At 38.4% G+C, this 20,976-nt stretch overlaps 1 protein-coding gene across 2 annotated transcripts in view; it reads left to right on the forward strand.

Annotated features, from left to right (window-relative positions):
* Window positions 1–20,976, forward strand: part of KIF13B (kinesin family member 13B) — a 131,785-nt gene that overhangs the window by 51,480 nt on the left and 59,329 nt on the right. For both annotated transcript variants that reach the window (XM_009467372.2, XM_087774768.1), the window contains exons 4-13: window positions 1,653–1,713; window positions 3,469–3,561; window positions 4,167–4,347; window positions 4,753–4,840; window positions 6,223–6,357; window positions 8,393–8,505; window positions 8,928–9,039; window positions 13,816–14,028; window positions 16,970–17,080; window positions 19,955–20,089. In XM_009467372.2, the coding sequence (XP_009465647.1) occupies window positions 1,653–1,713; window positions 3,469–3,561; window positions 4,167–4,347; window positions 4,753–4,840; window positions 6,223–6,357; window positions 8,393–8,505; window positions 8,928–9,039; window positions 13,816–14,028; window positions 16,970–17,080; window positions 19,955–20,089 (1,242 nt within the window). The remainder of the gene's footprint in view (window positions 1–1,652; window positions 1,714–3,468; window positions 3,562–4,166; window positions 4,348–4,752; window positions 4,841–6,222; window positions 6,358–8,392; window positions 8,506–8,927; window positions 9,040–13,815; window positions 14,029–16,969; window positions 17,081–19,954; window positions 20,090–20,976) is intronic.

Raw genomic sequence — 20,976 nt, forward strand, 5'->3', positions numbered from 1 at the left:
ATGCTCTGAAGGAGTAGGATGTTATACTAATACGCTTAATTGAATAATAAATTCAAAGAACCAAAAAAACCTTAATTTTAAATAAGCAGGCTGTTGTTCCCTCAATTAGAGGATGTAAAATAACCACTTTTATCTTTTGATGCTGGGACATTAATGTAGTATAGGGAAAAAAAAAGCAGTTTATTTTTGAAGATAAGTTATTTAAATTTCAAGGATTTTGCTGTACTAAGTATTTTCGTAAACATAGGTAGTAAGTTTGGATGTGCTGGTAATATGGATTTTCGACTCTTGCATAATTTTTCTAATTATTGTCGATAGTATAAATACTTGAGGAAGATTTTCTTTATTGCTCCATGGGTCCTTAAATGATTTTTCCGATTCCATGATATGATCTGTTAGGAAATGCTGTAATTGAGGTAATTCACTGTAGACTCGGTATTTCTTTTCAGGGTTTTCTCATTATTAACGTATATAAGATGCAATATATTTTGTTCCTACAATCTTTACTAGTTAAGAAATGTTGAGTTTGATTACTTATGCAGATGCTAGTTCATGGTTAGTGCCTTTAGCGTATAGACAACAGACTTCACTAAAATGGGACATGAAAATGCGTTAACAGGTAAAACGAAATTTTCAGAAATAATGGAATGAGGGTTCAGGAGGTGGATGGGAGATGCTGACATAGTGCACTTGCTCTGCCAGCAGGATCAGAAGCGATGCAAACGTTAGCTACGTAGCAATACGGGATATCTAAAGGGGAAAGAGCAGCCTTCATTAAGCTTAGGGGAGACATAAACAGCCAAAGAGCAACACATTGTGCTCCTTATATCCTACAGAGTAAATTTTGCCTGGGTGAAGGTAGGTCAGATATTACCCTGAATTTTTTTTCCTTACAAATACATATCCAGGGGAGTTGTTTTTGCAAATGCCTGGTTTTGCAGCCTCAAGTCCCGAAATATGCACTGTCTTATTGGAGAACAGCTTTCATGATGAAAGGTGCCGGTGGACCTCTAAATGGATTGACCACAAAACTGAAAATTTTCTATTTAAAAAGGTGATAGTGCTACTCCTCTCGTGATAAAACTCATTTGCTCTATGTTGTTCTTTACAAGCATTAGACTTTGGTGACGAGTGTTTCTGTTTGTCAGCAGTATATAAATAGGTACTCCTCTTCTATGAAAAGAGGTTCCTACCCTAAGGCATGTTTTTAATTTATGCAGACAGGAGACACGGGAAGATGGTAGGCAGAAACAGCCAGGGGACATCTGTCAGTTTGCAAAATAGAAAGTCTTGTGAGAAATGAATCGCAAGGATGGGTTTAAAGGAAGATAAGGAGAGCTCCTTGACATCCACTTGGTTGTCACATGGAGGGCTTTTGGAGAGCATGGAATAGGATTCTTACAGTAGAAAGGAAGAAATAAAAACAAGGAAGAAATAAAAGCAAGGAACAGGCTTGTATATAGGAAGATGCAGTGTTTGTTTAGGCTTCGAACTCATAGAAAACAAGTAATTTCGTGGGAATGTGTATTATGTTCAGAATGGCCCTGAGGAGCGTGATGTTAGCCAACATGATACAGCGCTGTCAAAATTTGGATAATGTGTTGATTTGGCAACAGTTTTTATAAGGTGTCCTCCTGGTTATTTTCCTGCAGGTGTTTGCTTACGATCACTGCTTTTGGTCTATGGATGAATCTGTCAAAGAAAAATACGCAGGTAATATTTACTGTAGCTTTGTGCTCCTTGTCTCCAAGTGCAAGCGATCTAATTAAAATACAACATTTGCTCCAGGGCACAGACCGTATGGCACGAAGTGCCTCCCCCTGTATGACTGCTTGCTGTCAAAAGAAAAAGGAAAATCTTCAATTATTCCTGTTTCTCTTCTCTAAAGAAGATAATAGCAATAGGCATTGCTGCCTGTTTGCAGCGTAGGAAATTCTGAAATCCATCACAAGAACGGGTTACTCATATTTACATCCCTATTTAAAATACTGTTCCAAGTCCATAATTTTAAAAGCATCGAGTCAATTTCTTTTCAGGATTTGAGGAACATTGCTATATGTACTTTCATGTTTCACAGTGCTGATGGGAGTTTGGCCTCGTATGAGAACTCAATAATGAAGTATTAAAAAAAAGCCTAATTTAATATAGGGGAATGTGAATTCATACGGTCTGGTGAGAATGTGTAATGTATTTAATTAAAAGTTTTCTGTGTATTATTATGACACATTTTGGCAAATAGTTATGGTAAAATGTGAAATATATTTGGACTTACCACGCTTGTGATCTTTTGTACCTTTCATACTTGTTCTCTCTTAAAATTGGGAATCAGTTAAGCTTGTTTACATTTATTAAAAAAAAAAAAACACAAGAAAAATAAAAGATGCATATGCTTCTAGGTTTTAATTTCTCTATACAAATAACTAATGAATAGTAATTTAGTGAGGAATTGAGAAAAACGTGACACTTTCAGCCATACAAATTACGCAGGAAGGTAAAGTTTTTGTTTCTCAAAGTAATGGAGGCGCCTATGTCACTTATATTATGGTCTGTTATACATTGGAAGTGTTGGGTCCAAAACCATTCTGCTGTGCTTAGCTCAGCACGGCTATTAGTAATTTTGATGGGGAATTCTGCGTGCATAAAATTCTGAGTGGACTTGGATGTAAAGATACGGACGTCAATCAATGAGAGAAAAGGAAAAGCTTTCAGGAACATTAACGTATTTGAGAGGACTTTTCGGTCCATAAAGTTCTGCCATGTCTTGTTCAGACTTCAGTTCTTCTGCTTGTAAAAGAAATTCTGAAAGTAGGGGTTTTGTTTGAATAGATAATACCCAAGTATATTAAGCATTTCTTCCTCTGTTTGGAAAAGGAGCCGAAAAGCTGTTTCTACAGATTTGGGTCAGTTACAAAGAAGAGATATATCCTGTATTTTGCTAATGCATGTCTCATACTATATCATCTCCCACATAGTTGTGACTCCTTCTCTGCAAAAATCTCCTCATTGTGTTATTTAATACCTTGTACATACACAGCAAAATTATCTAGTGCTCCACTAATTGCTCTAGATTAAAATCAAAAGGCAGTTGTTAAAATGTATGGGTTGAGCATATGTTGAGGTGGTGTCATTCGCCGGTGGATGAAATTCTGCAGCTGGTAGTAGATTTTCTGCTGATAAAACTTCTGAGTATGACCATTGATAGGATGTTGTTTTAAGCACATACAGGTATATCCATGATAATCACAGCTTCTGATTTTTACAGTAGCATAAATCTGGAGCATGTCTACTGGCTGATGCTCTTGCTCTTGTAGAGGGAGCAAATACTGGATGCTAAATATGTTATTTGGGCACCAACAGCAGGAAAACACTAACTGTTTGTTTTTACCTAATTATTGAAGGATCCAAATCAAGGGGTGGGGGGAATCTGTTGCTTTGTTACAATGTTAGCTTGTGTGTTTTATTTCTTAGGTCAAGATGTTGTTTTCAAGTGCCTTGGAGAGAATATTCTTCAGAATGCCTTTGAAGGCTACAACGCTTGCATCTTTGCCTATGGGCAAACTGGTGAGTCCCTTCCGGACGTAAGCAAAAAAATATCGTTGGCCCAAAAGATGTGTTACGTTCTGACTGGAGACTTTTCACGGCTGTTGTGGCATTGTTTCAGGAGAAATGCCTTGTATTGTAGATAAGAAATGTTTTTCTCTTCTGTAACATTAGATGTGAGGTGAACAGGATGAGAAATAGGATTTTGTCTGTTGCTGCTGGCTACCCTTATTTCTCACACCTTAGATTATAATCTTTGGAATGATTGTGATCGTCCTTGAGTTCAGTGCATCACTCGTGTTTTCTACATCTGTAGTTGGAATAATCTTAATCATCATTTTAAATGTAATACGTAAAAATGAGCATGTTGGTGCAACTGCTTTTTCTCATTGTGACACATACGTGGGTGATAGTGGGTTGCCATCTAACTTCTTGTTTTGTTTTTCCTTTTAATTAAATAATCTTTAGGTAAATGGTGTTTTGGTTGCTTTAAAATAGAAAACTGCACAGATATCTTTCACTGAAATGCAAATTTTTTTTTTACCTTTTCTCTCTATTTCATTTCCACGTTCCGCACAGCAAGAAACTTTGTTGCCTGTACACTAATTATAGATTCAATCACACAGGATCTGGAAAATCATACACAATGATGGGTACTGCTGACCAGCCTGGATTAATCCCTAGACTTTGCAGTGGACTCTTTGAAAGAGCTCAGAAAGAAGAAAATGAAGAGCAGAGTTTCAAAGTGGAAGTATCCTACATGGAGATATACAATGAGAAAGTCAGAGATCTTCTTGACCCAAAAGGGTAAGTAATTGGTGTGTCAACAGCACTGTAATAAGTTGTCACACACTCTTCCATTCCTAACCAGCTTGCCTTAATGGATCCCATCTAAGGCATTTGCGTAGGATGGCTTTTGCTTCTTCCTGATCTCGGTGCCCTTCCATTTTAAATCAAAATAAAGTAGTGAGACTAAAAGCTCAAAGTAAACTCACCCTAATGCTAGCTTTTAGGAAGTGACAAAAATGTCTATGTCAGCATTTTACGTGTAGACATAAGGCTTTTTTGTTTGTATTATAGTCCTTGTTCTGTGCTTTATTATGGTATTTGTAAGACCATCATGTTTGAGATCTGTCAGTGAGAAATTGACTTTCTATAAATGTTGTCTTAAGTCAGTCATGTGCTTATAAATAACTTTTTTTTTCCAACCAGAAGCCGTCAGTCATTAAAAGTTAGAGAACACAGTGTTTATGGTCCTTACGTAGATGGCCTATCCAAACTAGCTGTTGCTAGCTACAAGGTAAGGATCAATTTTATGAAAGGCTTGTGTTGACATCCTAAACGCAAGGGTGCTGTCCCTTAAGCAGGAGAAAATGAATCTACTCCTAGTCGCCATGGCAGTAACATGGATTTTAGGGCAAGAGAGCTGTAGGATTGTTGTATTGTGATCACCGGGGAGGACAGAATTAAGAGCAGAAACTTATCTTCATCCTGTGCTGTTCAATAATTCTGGAAGTAATTCAACTATTTAATGAAACAGCTTTCCTCCCAAACTTGAGCGTACACTGTATCCATGAGAAAGCATTCCGTGATTAATTACAGAACTAGGATTTAGCAGAGACGGGCTTTCAGTACCACATTTTGTCACTTTTTGGCTGTCATGCTATTGCCTAGTAATTTCACTTACAGTAGCACACAGGCACACTGGAATTATAAACTAATGGTTGTTTACAAGGCAAATACTGAGCACATTGCATGAAACTTGCTTGCTGGGTAGTTAATAATTATATATACATTCTCAAAATGCCCTAATTTTTAAGAAGCATTAATGTACTGTGGGACAAATGAGTAAATATGGGATGGAATGCTGTCATCTTAAGCAAAACATGAAAATGGTGCATTCCCTCCTATTGCAGTCTCTCCAGGTGTTCATCTCGCTGGTGGTTTCTGTTAAGACACATTGCATGCTTTTCCTTTACATGTTGCCCAGCAGCTTTGTGTAATACGGCGTACAGAGTCACAGTGGTCTGTGGTGGTCTTCTGTTTGATTGTTTTTGGGTTTTTTTAGCATCATCCAGCTAGAGATGAATAAAAGTTAAGCCCAAGACTCTAAAGTTTTAACTATTTTACAGGATTTCTGTAAAACACTGAAGTAGGGGAGCTGTGTGTTTCTCAACTATCACAACTTACCATATCAGAAGACTTTATAAGCTGTTACACGTAGGGGGAATATAATGAGCAGTTCAGTGTGGTTCTGTTTTATAAAACTTGGAGCCTAGTGTCAGTATTACAGATTTCAAGAACGTGTATTTGACAACTGAGGCTAAAATGTTACGGTGTTCAAACATGAATTGCTGTTTCCTCACTTTTTTTCCTTTGCTTTTGAGTATTGCTGTGTGCAGCCAGGTGCATTATTTTTGTTGATAATTTAATACCTGGGTAGAGGTAACGGATGAATACACACGTCACAACATTGTGTAATTTCTAGTCTTTTAAAGGGGAGATCACAATATTTTTTTTCTCACACTTTATGAATAAACAATGGGAAACTTAGTGGGAAGATAGTTGCTGTATTTTACCAAAAGATACTTGCTGTATTTTACCAAAATTGAGATTGTTTCAGTAGATAATTGAAAAGAATGTTAATGCAGATATGCTTATGGCTGTGAAAATTGTATCTAGGACATCGAGTCCTTGATGTCCGAGGGCAACAAATCTCGAACAGTGGCTGCAACCAACATGAATGAGGAGAGCAGTCGGTCCCATGCAGTCTTCAAGATTATCCTCACCCACACTCTCTATGATGTACAATCAGGGGTAAGTAAAACAAGTTACAAGGTCTGAATGTCAAGCTTGGATGTGTGTCTCCTGCTTTAATGTATTTCACAGACTCTTAGAAATGTTGGCTGGAAGGGACCTCGGGAGGTCACTTGTCACAGTCTCCTGCCCTTGTGCACTGCTGGCGCTGGATCGGGTTAGCTATGGCCTTGTGTAGCTAAGTCCTCCTAACGCTCGTGTGCTTATGCCCCAATGCAGGGAAATCAGTTTTGATACGTTTGTAAGTGGAAATGTGTTTTTTGAAATGGGTAGCAAAAATGCAGGCCCCGAGTTGCAGCAGACCTGCTGGGGGGTGCAGGGAGGATCTCCTAATCCTAGAATCTAAACTAAAGAAACACTTCTTTTTAAGCAACGGTGTGTAGTACAGACTTGGAGCAGAAACTAAAGATATAATGTGTAGATGCAAAATAGAAGAACACCTGAGTATACATCTGGTAATCTCCTTCAAGGGCTTATTTCATGCAAATATGTATAAATTATCATCTTTATAAACAGAAACACCCATTCAAAAGCTTTGCATTGTATGACATTAATATTTTTATGTATATATATTAAATATCTAAAAGATTTAAATGTGAAAGCATTTTTCTTTACATTTCCTTATATGTAAATATTCCTTGGAGGGGGGTGTGAAATACATTTATGTTAATATTATTTAATCCCTCACAGAAAATGATGATAAACTAAAAAGGAAATAGATCTCCTATACCAAAACTCTTTAACCTTCGCTGATAGATTCTGTGCTTGAGCTATTCTTTAATGTCTTCAAAGCCTTGGAGAAATTTTGAGTGTCCACGGAGCAAACCTAAGGCATGTATGTGCCTAAATGTTGAATACAATGTAAAGCATAATGAGCATTTGAATTTTTTTCCTCCTCATTTCTGAGTCTCCACCAATCTCCTTATCCAAGCAATTTTCCTTCTTCTTTATTTGTTCTTTTTCCCCTTTGCTCTTCAAATCAGCAGTCATACTATGCTAAACTCCCTTGATTTGCCATGGTTTGTCATTCTGTTTTTGCTGTGGCTGTACTGCATACTTATCATACATATTTTTTGTGTGGTCATGGTCAGCCTGGATGCAAGGTGGTAGTTCTGCTTGTCCGTCTTTTCTGCATCTTCCAGTGACCACTGTGTGAGTTTCTGGAACAGATTTCTCTGTTTTCCCATCTGCTGGTCCTTTCAGTCCTGGAAACGACACGTTTCAGTATGGCCTGATGATCACACTATACTTTGAGAGGCTGAAAGTAACATTTTTGAAAGCATATTGATTCTAATTATCCTGTTCATTTAGGGGAACGTAGCACTTCACAACTGTGATACTGAGATGCTCAAGTCGTAGATGCTGCAGAAGAGCATGATGTGAGCAAACTGTCCTCAAAGGCAGTTAGCTCTTCAAATTGACATATGAAATTCATGGAGTGTTTCATGTCTTTTGGGGTCAAACGAGATAAAAGGATTTGTAACAAAATCTGCGTTACAAGTTTAAATAGTCGCATAACTTGGATTGCTTTCTAGGAGGCTGTTAAGGATATAAGAGACTTAGCAACTGTAATAATTTTCGTAAATTATAACATGCTTCTCGTCACATTCATTCTTACTCTCTGAAAAACAGAAGAAACTTGGTATAAAATCTGAGATTTTGGGGAGATTGTTTTCAAGATGGGATTGTAGACCCCGTGTCTGTCTGTGTTACTCCTTGGCCTGTACTACCTCAGCATTTTTCTTGGTTTACCATTTTACTAATGTGCCCTGTGTTCCTCTCCTCTGGAGATTTCTGAGGTGTCTTGAAGATATTGGTGTATCTGACTTCACTTCAAATCCTCCTATTGCTTCTGAAGCAGCAGCTAGTAAGTTACACAGAATACTGTTCAAGACCGATGACTTTCAAAGGTGTTGGAACAGCTGCAGAGAGTCTACACCAAGAAGTGAAGCTTGATTCTTGTTTGAAAATACATCAAACAACGTAACTCAATGTGAGTGAACTAACAGTAGCTGTTCTCTGCTTCCTTCTGCAGACGTCAGGTGAGAAGGTGGGCAAGCTGAGTCTGGTGGACTTAGCAGGCAGTGAAAGGGCAACTAAGACTGGTGCTGCAGGAGACAGGCTGAAAGAAGGAAGCAACATTAACAAGTAAGACTCTGATTATTTCTTTTCCTTTTTTCATCAGTACAATCACGACTGCTAAATACAGCATACTTGTAAAATAGGATAAAGTCAATATACGCTCTTGTAGTCAGTTTTCTTCTTCCCATCTCTCTACTTCTCTTTGTGACACGCAATACTCTTAGACGTTTGAGTGAGTTCTCTGCCTACTTAAAATGGTCGGCATTTTTCATTCTATATTCCTGCAACTACCACATAATTGCATTGTGAAGACGTGATTATTAAGGCTGAAAACAAGGAGTAGCACTTCTGTGAGAGAAGAATGATCAAAACTGTACTAGGAACTTTTTCCTCAGCACTCATTTTTTGGAGAGAAAGGGACTGTCTGAATATGCATTTGACTTATGAATATTTACACTTGTTAATGACTGCTTGTGTTCTCTGTGCAGATCCCTCACAACTCTTGGGCTGGTTATTTCTGCCCTGGCAGATCAGGCTGCTGGCAAGAACAAGAACAAATTTGTTCCTTATCGTGATTCTGTGCTCACTTGGTTACTTAAAGTAAGTACTCTGATCTCGTTTTTTTAAAGAGAAATAAAAAGGAGGAAAAGGTGAGAAGAGTCCCATTCAATGAAATAGAATGCTGCTCTTTTGCCTTGTTTTCTGCTTTTGGTGTTAACCGTAATTGTCTTTGGAAAATTAGCTGGATGTAAGCCATTAGTATCTCTACAGAATAAATATTTTCCCTGTCTTCTGCTGACCTGTAATGGCCTCAAGAATAAGGAATTTTAAAAATAAATAAATAAATAAATAAATAAGCATTATCTTTTATGGGTCAGTTTGCATACAGCTTCACACACAACCTTGGGGCTAATTTAATTTGGGCTATTGCCACATGCAACTGAATTTTACATACTGGCATAGTTAGCTTTAAAGATTTTGATTAAGACTTTTTGATTATCTTTTCCTAATTGTCTAATATATTTGTTAATATAATCCACTTTTGTCAGCAGAGTATAATTGCAGAGCATTATCCCGGTTACAGTCTGAGGAACAGGTCAGAAGACTTTGTACATCATATTCATGTGAAATGAGCAGTTAAATCATTTTCTGTACTGCATAGGACTCTGGTATTATTTTTTGGGGAAAAAAGAGTGTATCATGATGGTGCTTGGAAGAAGTTCTGTAAGGTCTAAATGAAAAAAACAAATTATTAAATAAGAGTTTTATGTGTGTTGAATTAGAAGGCAAGCTTTTGCTTTGTTGTTTTTCCCCACTTCCTAGATACAGTGGCCGTAAAGCGTGGTAGCCTGCTGACAAAAAAATCTTGGGAATGCAAGATTGATTTTAGGTGTAGTCGTCATCTGGATTTCTCCCGTGCTCTGAAGGAGTGGCAAGCACAAATGTAGCCACTTCTATCTCTAAAAAGCTTGCCTGCTAGTAAAGGTGGCTTGTCTTTCTTTTTCTTATCTTGCCTGGTACAGCTTGAGTGGTCTTGGTTGACTTGGATTTTAAAGGATTATTGAATTAGGTGTCCCATGTAGATGATTTCAGTTTCATTTTTGTAACCTGTCATTTTGTTAAAATTTTTCTCTTTCATCATTTGACTGCCAGGCTGTTTTGTGACCATGTCTTGTAGAAATGCTAACTTACCAAGTTGCCTTTTTTCCCTTGTGCTCTGTTTTATTGTTATCAAGGAGCAACTGAGATATTTCTTAGTAGAAAGATATCATCTGGGAAGAAACTGATTTGGCACCACCAGCCTTTTTTTGTCCTCTTACTTTTGTGGGTGCTCTGGCTAGATTTTATTGTCTTGAATACTCTGCTTTGCTTCCCCACCCATTCTTAGCAATGATTTTAGAAGTTGTTTGAATTTTGATTTGATTGCACGTGTGGAAAGAAAAAGAAAAAGTTACTTGCAGGTTATACAGAGGAGTGGAGATTAAAAAAGATGTTTTCCTTAAGGAGATTTGAAAACAAGGTTGACTTAAATGCTTAAGTAAAATAAAATCTCTGCTCATGTAACCCCTTGACACCACAAGCCTTCATTTTTCTCAGTACTGTCTTTTAATGAACCTTTTAGCATGACTGCTGTGAAACGATTTATCTCTTCCCCCCGGTGTAAACATCACAGATACTGGATGTTAAATAGTACAGTCATGAGGGCTACATAAAAATCAGAATGGCATAACAGAAATAGCGTCTGGGCTTTTCTTCAGGAAAGTAAATCCTCATTTCATGGTCTTCCTTGCGCTAAGACTTTTTTAGTGTTTAAACATATTTTTGCCTCAATATATATTTACACTGAGTTTTTACTCTAATTAAACAAGTGCTTTTTGGCTCTCTGCAAAGATGGGAACAAAACCAGCATGCAGCTTGCTTCAGTTTGTTCCGGTGGGATGTGTGCTTGGGTTCCTGATGTGGCTGTAATAGTCTGAGCAAGCAGAGTGGAAACTTCCCTAACGAATTTCTAGCGTTGTTGTTAGAATTAGTTATGCTGTTCCATTTCTAAACAAATCCAGCAAGCAGACTGAAATTCCTGTTTAGCACCTGTCTGATGCATTGTAGCTACGATGACGATGGCCATACACAGCACAAGCTGTAGCTCATAAATAGAAGCACACTTTTGTTCTGCCTTCTTTCAAGCAAACCTTCTTTGTGTCTTTAACATCCAGCTATGTTAAGTGCAAACAAAAGGTTTGGGGCTTTGGGATTTTTTACAAACAAGCTCATTGAAGAGAAGCTTTATTTTGAAAAGGGAAAATTTAAACATTTTTTTAATTAAGGATCAAAGGAGGGATTTATTCGTTTAAAGAGGCCTATTTGTAGAAGCCATGAGATGGTGGGCTATCTTTCTCTCCAGCTCTCAACTGTTAATTATGATGCCAAAGCGGAGTGAGTGTGTTCTAACACTACAAATATCTGTCATACAGAGTCTCTCCACAAATCCGAGAAACCAGTAAGAGTTCAGGAGATCTCAAGATCTAACACTTTGTCTTTAATTTTGTTGAGGATCTTTAGACAAAAGGACCAGGTGAAAAATATTACTGCAAGAAGAGGCTTGGAGAGTGGTGTCAGGTCATGTAGGGGAAGTGGAATAGCTTATCAGCCCTTTATCAACCCTTTAGCCTCCTGGTTTTATCTAATTCCGTTGATCTCGTTTTCCCATTTTTTTCAGAAGCCCTATATGTTTTACTGCTGGCTGCTTTTAAAAATACAATTACAAATCTTTCCATTGTAAGTTCTTTTCACAGTAATCTTGGTGCTAGAAAAGACTGTGCTAGTTTAGTCTTAGAAATAACTAAACTTATTTATTCCCACTCCGTGTGTGTCTCTATCGCATGCAATCCCAGCCTTTCCAGGGTAATTTGCAGATGCTGTCCTCACTAATGAGAGGCTGGCTTAATATTCATCTACCTTTCTTGCTTAGCATTAAAGAAACCGGTGAAATCAGCCCAACAGTTTTATGTATAAAACTTTATCCGACAGTCTGCCATTGGGCTTGAATAGCCACAGTACAAGAGGAACTTTACCCAACTTATAATGGGTGTTTTGTGACTTGCGGTGTATCACTGTAACAGCGTTCTCAGCTGCCTGTACAGCAGAGTTGCAATGCAAATAACGAATTAATCCTATTTTGGAGCTAATTAGTGAAGTGAAGGAGGTTCCCAAAGTGCGAACTGTTACGGTTTGATTTGGACGCTGAGTACCTGGCCAGGTCCCTGATAAACTTCATCATTTTATGCAGAGCAGGGATTGCAGCTACAGAGTGTCGTTCCTCATCTTTGAAAACCATTGACAGATTGAAGAAAAGTCCTGGCTTCCGCAGAGACAGAAATCCCATCGAATGAGTCATATGCTTTTATTAGTCTTTTTAAAGTTTTCAGTAGATACTTTGGAAAAACATTTGTGTGTTACAGAGTGGATCCTCCCAAGCCATGTATTTATTGGAGGAAACATTGCTCCTCAGATGAGCGGAAAAAACCCACGCCGGTATCAGTCAGAAGGCTGTGATTTTTCGATTGACTTCTCTATAAATACTCTTACCTGCAAGTGCTAACCATGCTGGTGTACCTGACTGTGCTGAACACTGTACAAATGAAATTATATTCTCTACCCAAAGAGCTAACAGCCCTTTTGCATGACCAGAGACAGCACAGTGCTAGCAGTGCAGCAGCGAAGCAACATCGGTCTGTGTGGTCACTGCTTGTCTGACCACCGAAGCAGCCAGGCTGCTGTCAAATTATTTTAGGCATCACGCAGCAAAATGAGTCTTAAGGAAATACTTAAAGGGGCATTTTAATGATTGCTAGGGAAAGCTATGTGTGTGCTTTGTAATGGAAATGGTTAGACAAGCAGCTAATGTAGTCAGATTGTTCTAATGGCAATGCCTGACCTAGATTTCATGGGTTATTGAAGATGAAAGTTAATAGCATGGTTCCTCTCAGAAAGGGATATTGGGTTAAAAACAAAACCAAAAAAACCCCCCAAAAAACCACCACCACCACCCCATCCCCCAAAAAAACCCCAATCAACCAAACAAAAAATTTTGCAAAATTTAAACCAGACTATTTTGTCATTTAGACTGGCTAAAATTGTAAAACACAATTTTGTGGTCAGTAAAAAGGCGGCGCGCTTCCTTCCTTCCCTCACTCCGCCAACACGCTGCCTTGCAGGAATGTGGTTTCACGCCCTTCTTCTCTGTCAACCAAATTCCGAAAGGGTAATTTCTTACATAACTCAATTTAGATTTGTGAGCTGTGTAAGTGGGGGGAAGGGAAGGGCCCCATTCTGAAATATTTATTAGGATAAATTCAACTATATTGTTTATGAGGAGATCTTTAAGTAATTTAAATTAAGTACTTACTGGAACCATCTCGCTTCCAGTCTTTAAAATAAGATATTCTGAACTCATCGTGATCTTTCCTGAGCTCCTTCAATAGTATCTGAGAAATCGAATGCTGGAGTGCTTATATTTCTGGTTTATAAACCTAAGCAGAAAACATGGAAGTAAACCTTTGAAGCTCTTACTAGGCACCATAAAGCCCAAAAAAGGAACTGTTTTCATTCCTGTTTAAACTGAAACTGATTCTGAAAGCCAAGAATGACATTTCCTAAATATGCTTAAAAAAACAAGATGGAAAATAACAACTTTCCTTGACTTTACACAGCTTAAAATATTAGTTTTGAACTAAGGAGCTCTGACAAAAATGCTCCTGTTACTAGCTGCCCCCCATCTACTCCCAGCCCTAGGTTATTATTCACTGCCTAAGTTCATTGACTGGCTAAAACCAAAGGAACCTTCTCTCTTAATTTATAACCTCTACTGCTTTCCAGGACAGCCTTGGTGGTAACAGCAAGACTGCCATGGTAGCAACAGTAAGCCCGGCAGCAGACAACTATGATGAGACCCTTTCAACACTGAGGTATGCAGATCGGGCCAAGAACATCGTTAATCATGCCGTGGTGAACGAAGACCCCAACGCTCGCATTATTCGGGAGCTCCGTGAGGAAGTGGAGAAGCTGCGAGAACAGCTCACAAAAGCAGAGGTACAAATTTTAGTCTTGACTAGCCAGTAAGTCCTGTAAACCCCGTTGTCAGGACTTTCTTACCTGGCTTTTGAAAATGAACGCCACAAAGAATTACTACATGGTATCTGGGAGATACCATCTAAAGTCTCCCTTTAGATCTCTTCTTTCTGTTTTTCTGTTTGTCAGTCTTGAAACACGGGTGATAATGTGAGATACCAGGTTCTGTTTGAACATCTCGTTGAGCAATCTTGGTTTTATTGAGAGATACGAATCAAAAGCAAGGGGACATGGAGGCAGGAATAGGGGTGGAGCCTTAGGATTGTGCAGTTTATAGGCAGAGCTTTGTTGGTGTATTTTAAGAATTCAATGTGGCTACATCCTGTGAGATGTGAATTCAGTTAATGCTTGCTTACAAGCTTTAACTGTTCTAAATTGAATCTCTTACAGGTGCTAGACAATATTAGGAATATCTGCATAGCTGCCTCAATGAAATTGTGAAAGGAGCATGGTCTAAATGTTAGATGAAGGCCAAGAACTAGTGTAATTCTGAGTTTTGTCCTCAAATATGGAAAAGCAATGGTGATGTAATCCGTCTGTCTTGCAATTCAGAAAAATTATGATTACAGTATTTGCCTCATGAGATATGCAGGGAATGCGGGCTGTGATATGAGAAATGACTAGTGAATTTTGGACTGTTCTCATTTGAGCTGCTTAATATGCTAAGCATCCAATAAGTGTATATCAGTTTCTTTAAGGCATCTCAAGTTAAATATCTAAAAATTCCTCCAAAATATGAACCACAGACTTAACAGTACTCTGAGAGATGCAAGTGTTCCCTATTTGTTTCATTTGTGAGCATTAATGCCAAAATAATGGCAGCTTTCCAAAGTAATGAAGTAGTGTTTCCTAAATGTGAAGTAATAAATATTTCCATTTCCAAGTATTGCAATCCCACCCTAGTTGTCATCCAGTGCCATTGACAAAAAGCATGGAAAAAACGCTGTAGTTGGCTATGGAGAGGCTACACGGTAAGGGTCAAAACCCACAGTTGTTGTCTTGTCAGTTGATTACATTTGTAGCCCGTCTAATTGTTCTTAGAGAAATTTGCATAAATAACTTCTTTTAAGTGAACAAAAGCATTGACCTGTTATGACAGTCAGGTTACATTTTCAAAGCTCATTTCCAGCTACAGAGGTTACCAAGTTGTGGGGTTTGGGTTTGGGGTTTTTTTTCAGTGTCAGCATCCTTTTCTCTCCTAAACAGCCAAGGAAGAACAGAACTTGACAGGTTTGGTTTTTTTTTTTTTTTTCCTCCCCAGAAGAATAAGGTATTATCCTCTTTTCCCCTTTTCTTTTTTAATCCCCACATTTTGATCTTTTCTTGTGGAGATTAATATCCCATGTTTTAATTTGTCTGTGCCAAGACCACCAGCTTGTCCTTCCTCAGCTGGGAATTTAAACTAACTGCTTCCAGCAGAGAAGCACGCCGGCTGGTCTGGTGCGAATCTGGGCCCGTGTATCTGTTGGTTTTATAAGCATTGTAGAGAGTGAGGAGAATTACCTAGCTCATTTTACAGTTGAAGCATGTGAAAATGTTGAGTAATTTTGATTACAAATAGACAGACGAGACTTAGATCTTGAGAGTAACAGGGCTTCACCTTGCTGTCCTGCTCCGTAGTGTCCAGAGCCTTTGCACTCATCATGTTTTATTGGTCATAAGAAATCTTTGTTCTGGAGATTGCATTGGCTTCACTTTCCTTCCTGGGTGGAATTCATGTTCCTTTTTACCCTGTATTTAGATATTTGAGATATTCAACCAGAAAAAGACTACATGGGACACATCAGCTGACAGTTCATAGGCTGTTGTGTCTTCAGGCAGAGGAAACTCCTGTCCTAAAACAGGATTTTCCACTCCTTGCTCCTTTTCTTGACCAAGCCGCAGTGTAATGAAGCCACTCTGTTTGATTTGGATTCCTGTGAGGAATTTTGGGTTTTGTGGTAAGGGAATATCTGATGGAGAACGATGCTTGCATTGTTTAATTGGCCTTGCATAAATACCTACCAGCCAAAACCATTTTCATCTCATTAGCAGTAATTAAATAATGACGTAAGGATGTCCACAGGCTTCCTGCTCAAGGTAATACAGGAGGAATATGCCAGTACCGAGACCGGAGGAAGTAAATACGTGTACTAAGAAAATGTTGATGTTCTTTCACTTTTTGGAGTGTCTGATGGGTGGCAGTGGGGGTATCTGCTTATTCTCAAGTCCCCTTGGGTGGAACATGGGCCTTGGACTGTTTCACAAAACAAAATTAGAGCTGTGATGGATCAGCAAGAAAATTGAGTTTCAGTGTCCGGAAACACATCGTAAGGCTTCTTTTGATACCCACTGTGTAAAATGCGTGTATAGAGGTGGATAACCAGAACACCTCGAGTGCCTTGATATTTGCTGCAGGAAGAAAAAAAAAAATCACACCCATCAGGCCATATCAAAACAAACGATAAAAATATTTTGGTGGCATGGCAGTGTAAGTGACTGAGATGTTAACTGCCATTTTGAGGGAAAGCAAGCTGAGACTAGGGTGGCTAGCCAGATCAGCAGTGTCTGAGAAACACGACTGTTTTAGATACGAGTCGTTTGGGATACTCATATTGGTATAGAAATGAGATTAGTCTGCATTTGAATGTCTTTGTGCAAATCTGCCAGTATCATGTAATTGGTTTGCACTGGGGTATATAAACTCCACTTTAGCATCTGTACTCGAAACTAATTAAACTATTTTCGATGAATTTTGCATTTATATGCAATATGTATTTTAAAAAAACCTTTACTTACTGATAAGTATGCCTTGGAAAATGAGTAATGTTATGTTTCCTTTTTTCCCCCATCTGTGTGACAGCGATGTGAAAAAAACAAAGCACAACGAGCTTTCTTGTTTTATTTGCTGTTATTTCCGCAGGCTATGAAATCACCAGAATTGAAAGAACGATTGGAGGAATCAGAAAAGTTGATTCAGGAAATGACTGTGACCTGGGAAGAAAAATTAAGAAAAACTGAGGAGATAGCACAGGTTTGCTGCTTTCTCTTCCCCCCCCTGCCTTATGAAAAATAGGTTTGTTTCCTTTGTCTGTCAGTTCATAGAGATTGCCTGAATCTCTCCTCAAATTTATGGGTAAGTAGGTCAAGCTTACTGCCCTTTTGAAAAGCTTCACTTAATTCCTGTAATAGCTGGGTACCTCCCAGATTGCTATTCCAATGACAATAATAAATTGTCACTGTATGCAAATGGAGACGTTATTTAAAAAAATAATAATCCATGGATGAATGGATTACAGGGATTTTATATTCTTCAGACAGTAAAATTGTTGTCTGTGCTGAAAGATGGAGCGTTGAGAGTGCTAAATACAAGGTTATGTACAGAGTGCCTCAATCCACAAGGCAAAGGGCATTCAGAATATTAAAAACCAGAACTGTTCAGGATCTCTGTGTGTTTTAATACCTCTTACACTGATATTTAGGGCCTCAGACCATAATTGAAGATGATGGTTACGTTGAAAAATTGTGCAGGTCGCCACGATTATTGCATGACACTTCCAATTCTTACCACACAAATGCTGATGTATATATTTGCAGTAGGCAGCTTCTGAGGGGGAGGACTACTGAAAGGTGATGAATAGCATGTAATAAATACGGAGAAAACGGAGCCCTCAATACAAAGCCCTCTTGTAGATGACACAATCAGAAGAGACTGTGTTGACTTTCGTTTTAAAGATCCATTGTAAGAAGCGCTGCTTGTGACTACGAGGGCTTCCTGGCTTTCAATGCAGATTCGTACCACGGATTTTCCTCCCTGCGTGTAAGGGTGTATAATAATAATAATAAAAATTTCTGCTCTCATCCTACACAACAGTTTCTAGGCATAGAAACCCTGAGTGTGCGAGGAGGTTGAAAAACTGAAGTAATGGGTTCAACGCTACAGACTAAATCTGCCTTGATGTTTGCACATAGCTGCTTGCTTTAACTTTCCTCCTCTTTGTCTCTAAATTCTCAGCATGTTCTGATGTTTCAGAGCTGGGAGTTTCATGAGCCTTGCAGCAGTAGAAAAAGTGATTTTTAATTATTTTTTTTTTTTTTTTCAGAGGAGAGGGCTAGTGTTTGTGCAGTATAAGGTTGTTTCAGGACCCCTTGGAAGCCAGTGGAAAGAACCTTCTGCCATCGTCAGTAGGCTTATGGAGGCCCAACGTTAAAGGCATTCATATCATGGCTTGTCAAATGATTTTATTTTTGGCCAGCATCCACCAACATCTGTCTGTCAAATTGTAGCAGGGTAGGCAGGTAGGATGGAGAGATAATTGTAAATCTTTGAGGAAAGGGTGATTCCTCATAAAGAATGAGGGCAATGGAAGAGGCCGTTTGTAGATGGAGCGGCAATAAGGGTTCAAAGCCTTAAAGACTGTGTGAATAGGCAATTTTTCACATTTTCAGTGAGTATTTGACATCCTTTTAATGTATTTTGAATGTTTAAGTTAATTAACATTAGGTCTTGAGCAAAAGTTAACAGAAACTGGCTCATTTTCTTTAAGTTAAATCTAAGAGATTTAGACTGTGGGCCAAGTCCTCCTTTGGGCAACACGTTCTTCATCTCTGTAGATAATAAGGAATTATGTGAACTTCAGAGCCTGGCACTGATGATCGGAAGAGAGATCTTTGACATCACACTGCAGTTTTTCCTCTGTTCTTTGTTGTTGTTTTTTTTTCCTCTCTCTCTCGCACACGCACACATACGCAGCTTTTCCTTACAAGGACGTTATGTTGGTTTTGTGAGTGTGTGGGGAGACAGGGTACAGAAAATCAAGAGGGAGTTGTGCTTGCTATTCTTTGCTGTTTTAATCTTGATTAGACCTGGTACAACTCCAATACTGAAGGGAGAATTATACTGAATAGTATGACATACTAAGTTTTTAAATACAAAGCAGAGTGGTAGGTGGAGGTCAGAACCTCAATAAACATTCCAGCATTATTCCTGTATAATGTCTGCTAGATATTTTTTTTTAAGGATGCCCCTGCAGGTCTCTTGTATTTTTTTTATTTACTTGTTTTACTCTCCCCTGTTTCAGCTTCCCCCTAGTAATTCTGTGAGAGGCCTCCCATGTTTACTTTTTATTTCGTTCACTGTTGTGGCTAGTGAGTCTCATTTCAGTTTCTGTATGATCCTGGGAACAATTCTCAACATTTCTACCTCAATTTTTTTTTTGTAGAAGAATCCCTTTCTGTTCTTAAGTCAGAAATGTTTAGTGTTCCTCTTTCACTGCTCTAGTCTTCACCCAAACACTTGCCTTTGAAAGATGTACGTTTTTGCACAGTAATGCTTTGTTGTTGAATTCTATGAAGTCTATTGATGAGAACAAAACACCATCCAAAATGCTGCTATTCTTGTTCAGCAGGAAGTGTTATTTGCATTACTTAAATAGCAGGTTGCCAGTTTTTTGTCATTTTGATTGCTCTGGAATAAAAGATAGACATGGAGCTTGACTTGGCAGGGATTTAACTTAACTTGTTGCTTTTTAGCTCAAAAGAGAAAATAAAGGGCTCTAGAGATGTCTTTGTGGTAGCGGTTTGCTGTTCCAGTGAGGTCATGGAGAAGCTCCTACAGTACTGCAGTGTGCTGCGCTCAGCTGTTTTCATTTTTTCCCTAGGAAGATGCAACTCTGAGACCATAGCACGTAGCCCTCTGAGACCAGAGGTGGAAGGACAAGAGAAATTACAGATACCCTGATCAGAGCCTGATAGAACTAAGGCTTTGGTGTCTAATCTATTGCAGAAGAGTTACCTTTTTCAGAAGTAGCTGCCCATCATTTTGTCTTGTGGCTTTGGCAGATAGGAATGCGTTTCTGAAGGGCTGTACATCAGTCAGCTTAATTTTTTGATGGCTACTCTCTTGCAGGAGCGTCAGAAACAGTTGGAAAGTCTTGGCATATCTCTTCAGTCTTCTGGAATAAAAGTTGGGGATAATAAGTGCTTCCTGGTTAATTTGAATGCAGATCCAGCTCTCAATGAACTTCTGGTATACTATTTAAAGGTAAAAATAAATACTGATCTATATATAAATTATTTATTTTTTTTAATAGAAGTGGGCCATTGGCAGAGGTGTACTTAGAGGATATTATAAAAATGCCTATCTAAAGCATTCTCTGATACTGCCTCATTAAAAATAATATTACTGCAACCTTTTTATTTCAAATTTAATTCTTTGTATCAGAAGAAGGTTTGGGGGTTTTATGTTTTTGTTTTGTTTTTTAGAAGAAATTTAGAGATGCTGTCTCTACTATAAACTGTCTTCTGTTTTTTTATGCCAGCTTTCACAAGGTTTTACCCAGAAAAGTATTTTATCTGGGTATATCAGTAATCAGCTTGCTTCTACATGTGTAGTACTGACTTCAGTTTATAAAATGCATTTTTATTCCTCTTCATGCAACTTGCTAGGAGTGAAAATCAAGTTCTGTTCTGCCCTAGCACTTCTGCTGATGTCATGTAAAATGCATAATGTGACTTTTGGACTCTGCGCTGAAACATTTGAGCAGTTGATTCTAGTTTAACAAACTGTAGACGTGATCTGGAGTCAGGAGGAGAAATGAGATACAACCATTTTTAAGTCACATTTTGGAATACAAGTTCTAAAAAGTTAGCAGCGTAAGAGCGTTGGCAGTTTGAGCGTCACATTAAATCATTCTCTTCTCTTTGAAGTGGTCTATAGTAACTCTCAAAACACCCACAGAATTAGCAATTAGGCTGAAAGATGGTTTTGGTTTAGTCGGTCTTAGGAAATACGCGATCCCTTTTTATATCAGTCATAGTTGCTCTGTGATATCTTGATGAAAGCGAGGGAAAGAGCTTTTCCAATGTTGAATCTGCTAAAAAAAAGTTAAAAAGGACAAAAAGAGCTGAGCTGAGGTTTTGGGAGAAGAA

This window comes from Nipponia nippon, unplaced genomic scaffold (assembly GCF_047370975.1).
Source record: "Nipponia nippon isolate SJK-2023a ecotype South Korea unplaced genomic scaffold, ASM4737097v1 scaffold_4, whole genome shotgun sequence".
Lineage (NCBI taxonomy): Eukaryota > Metazoa > Chordata > Aves > Pelecaniformes > Threskiornithidae > Nipponia > Nipponia nippon.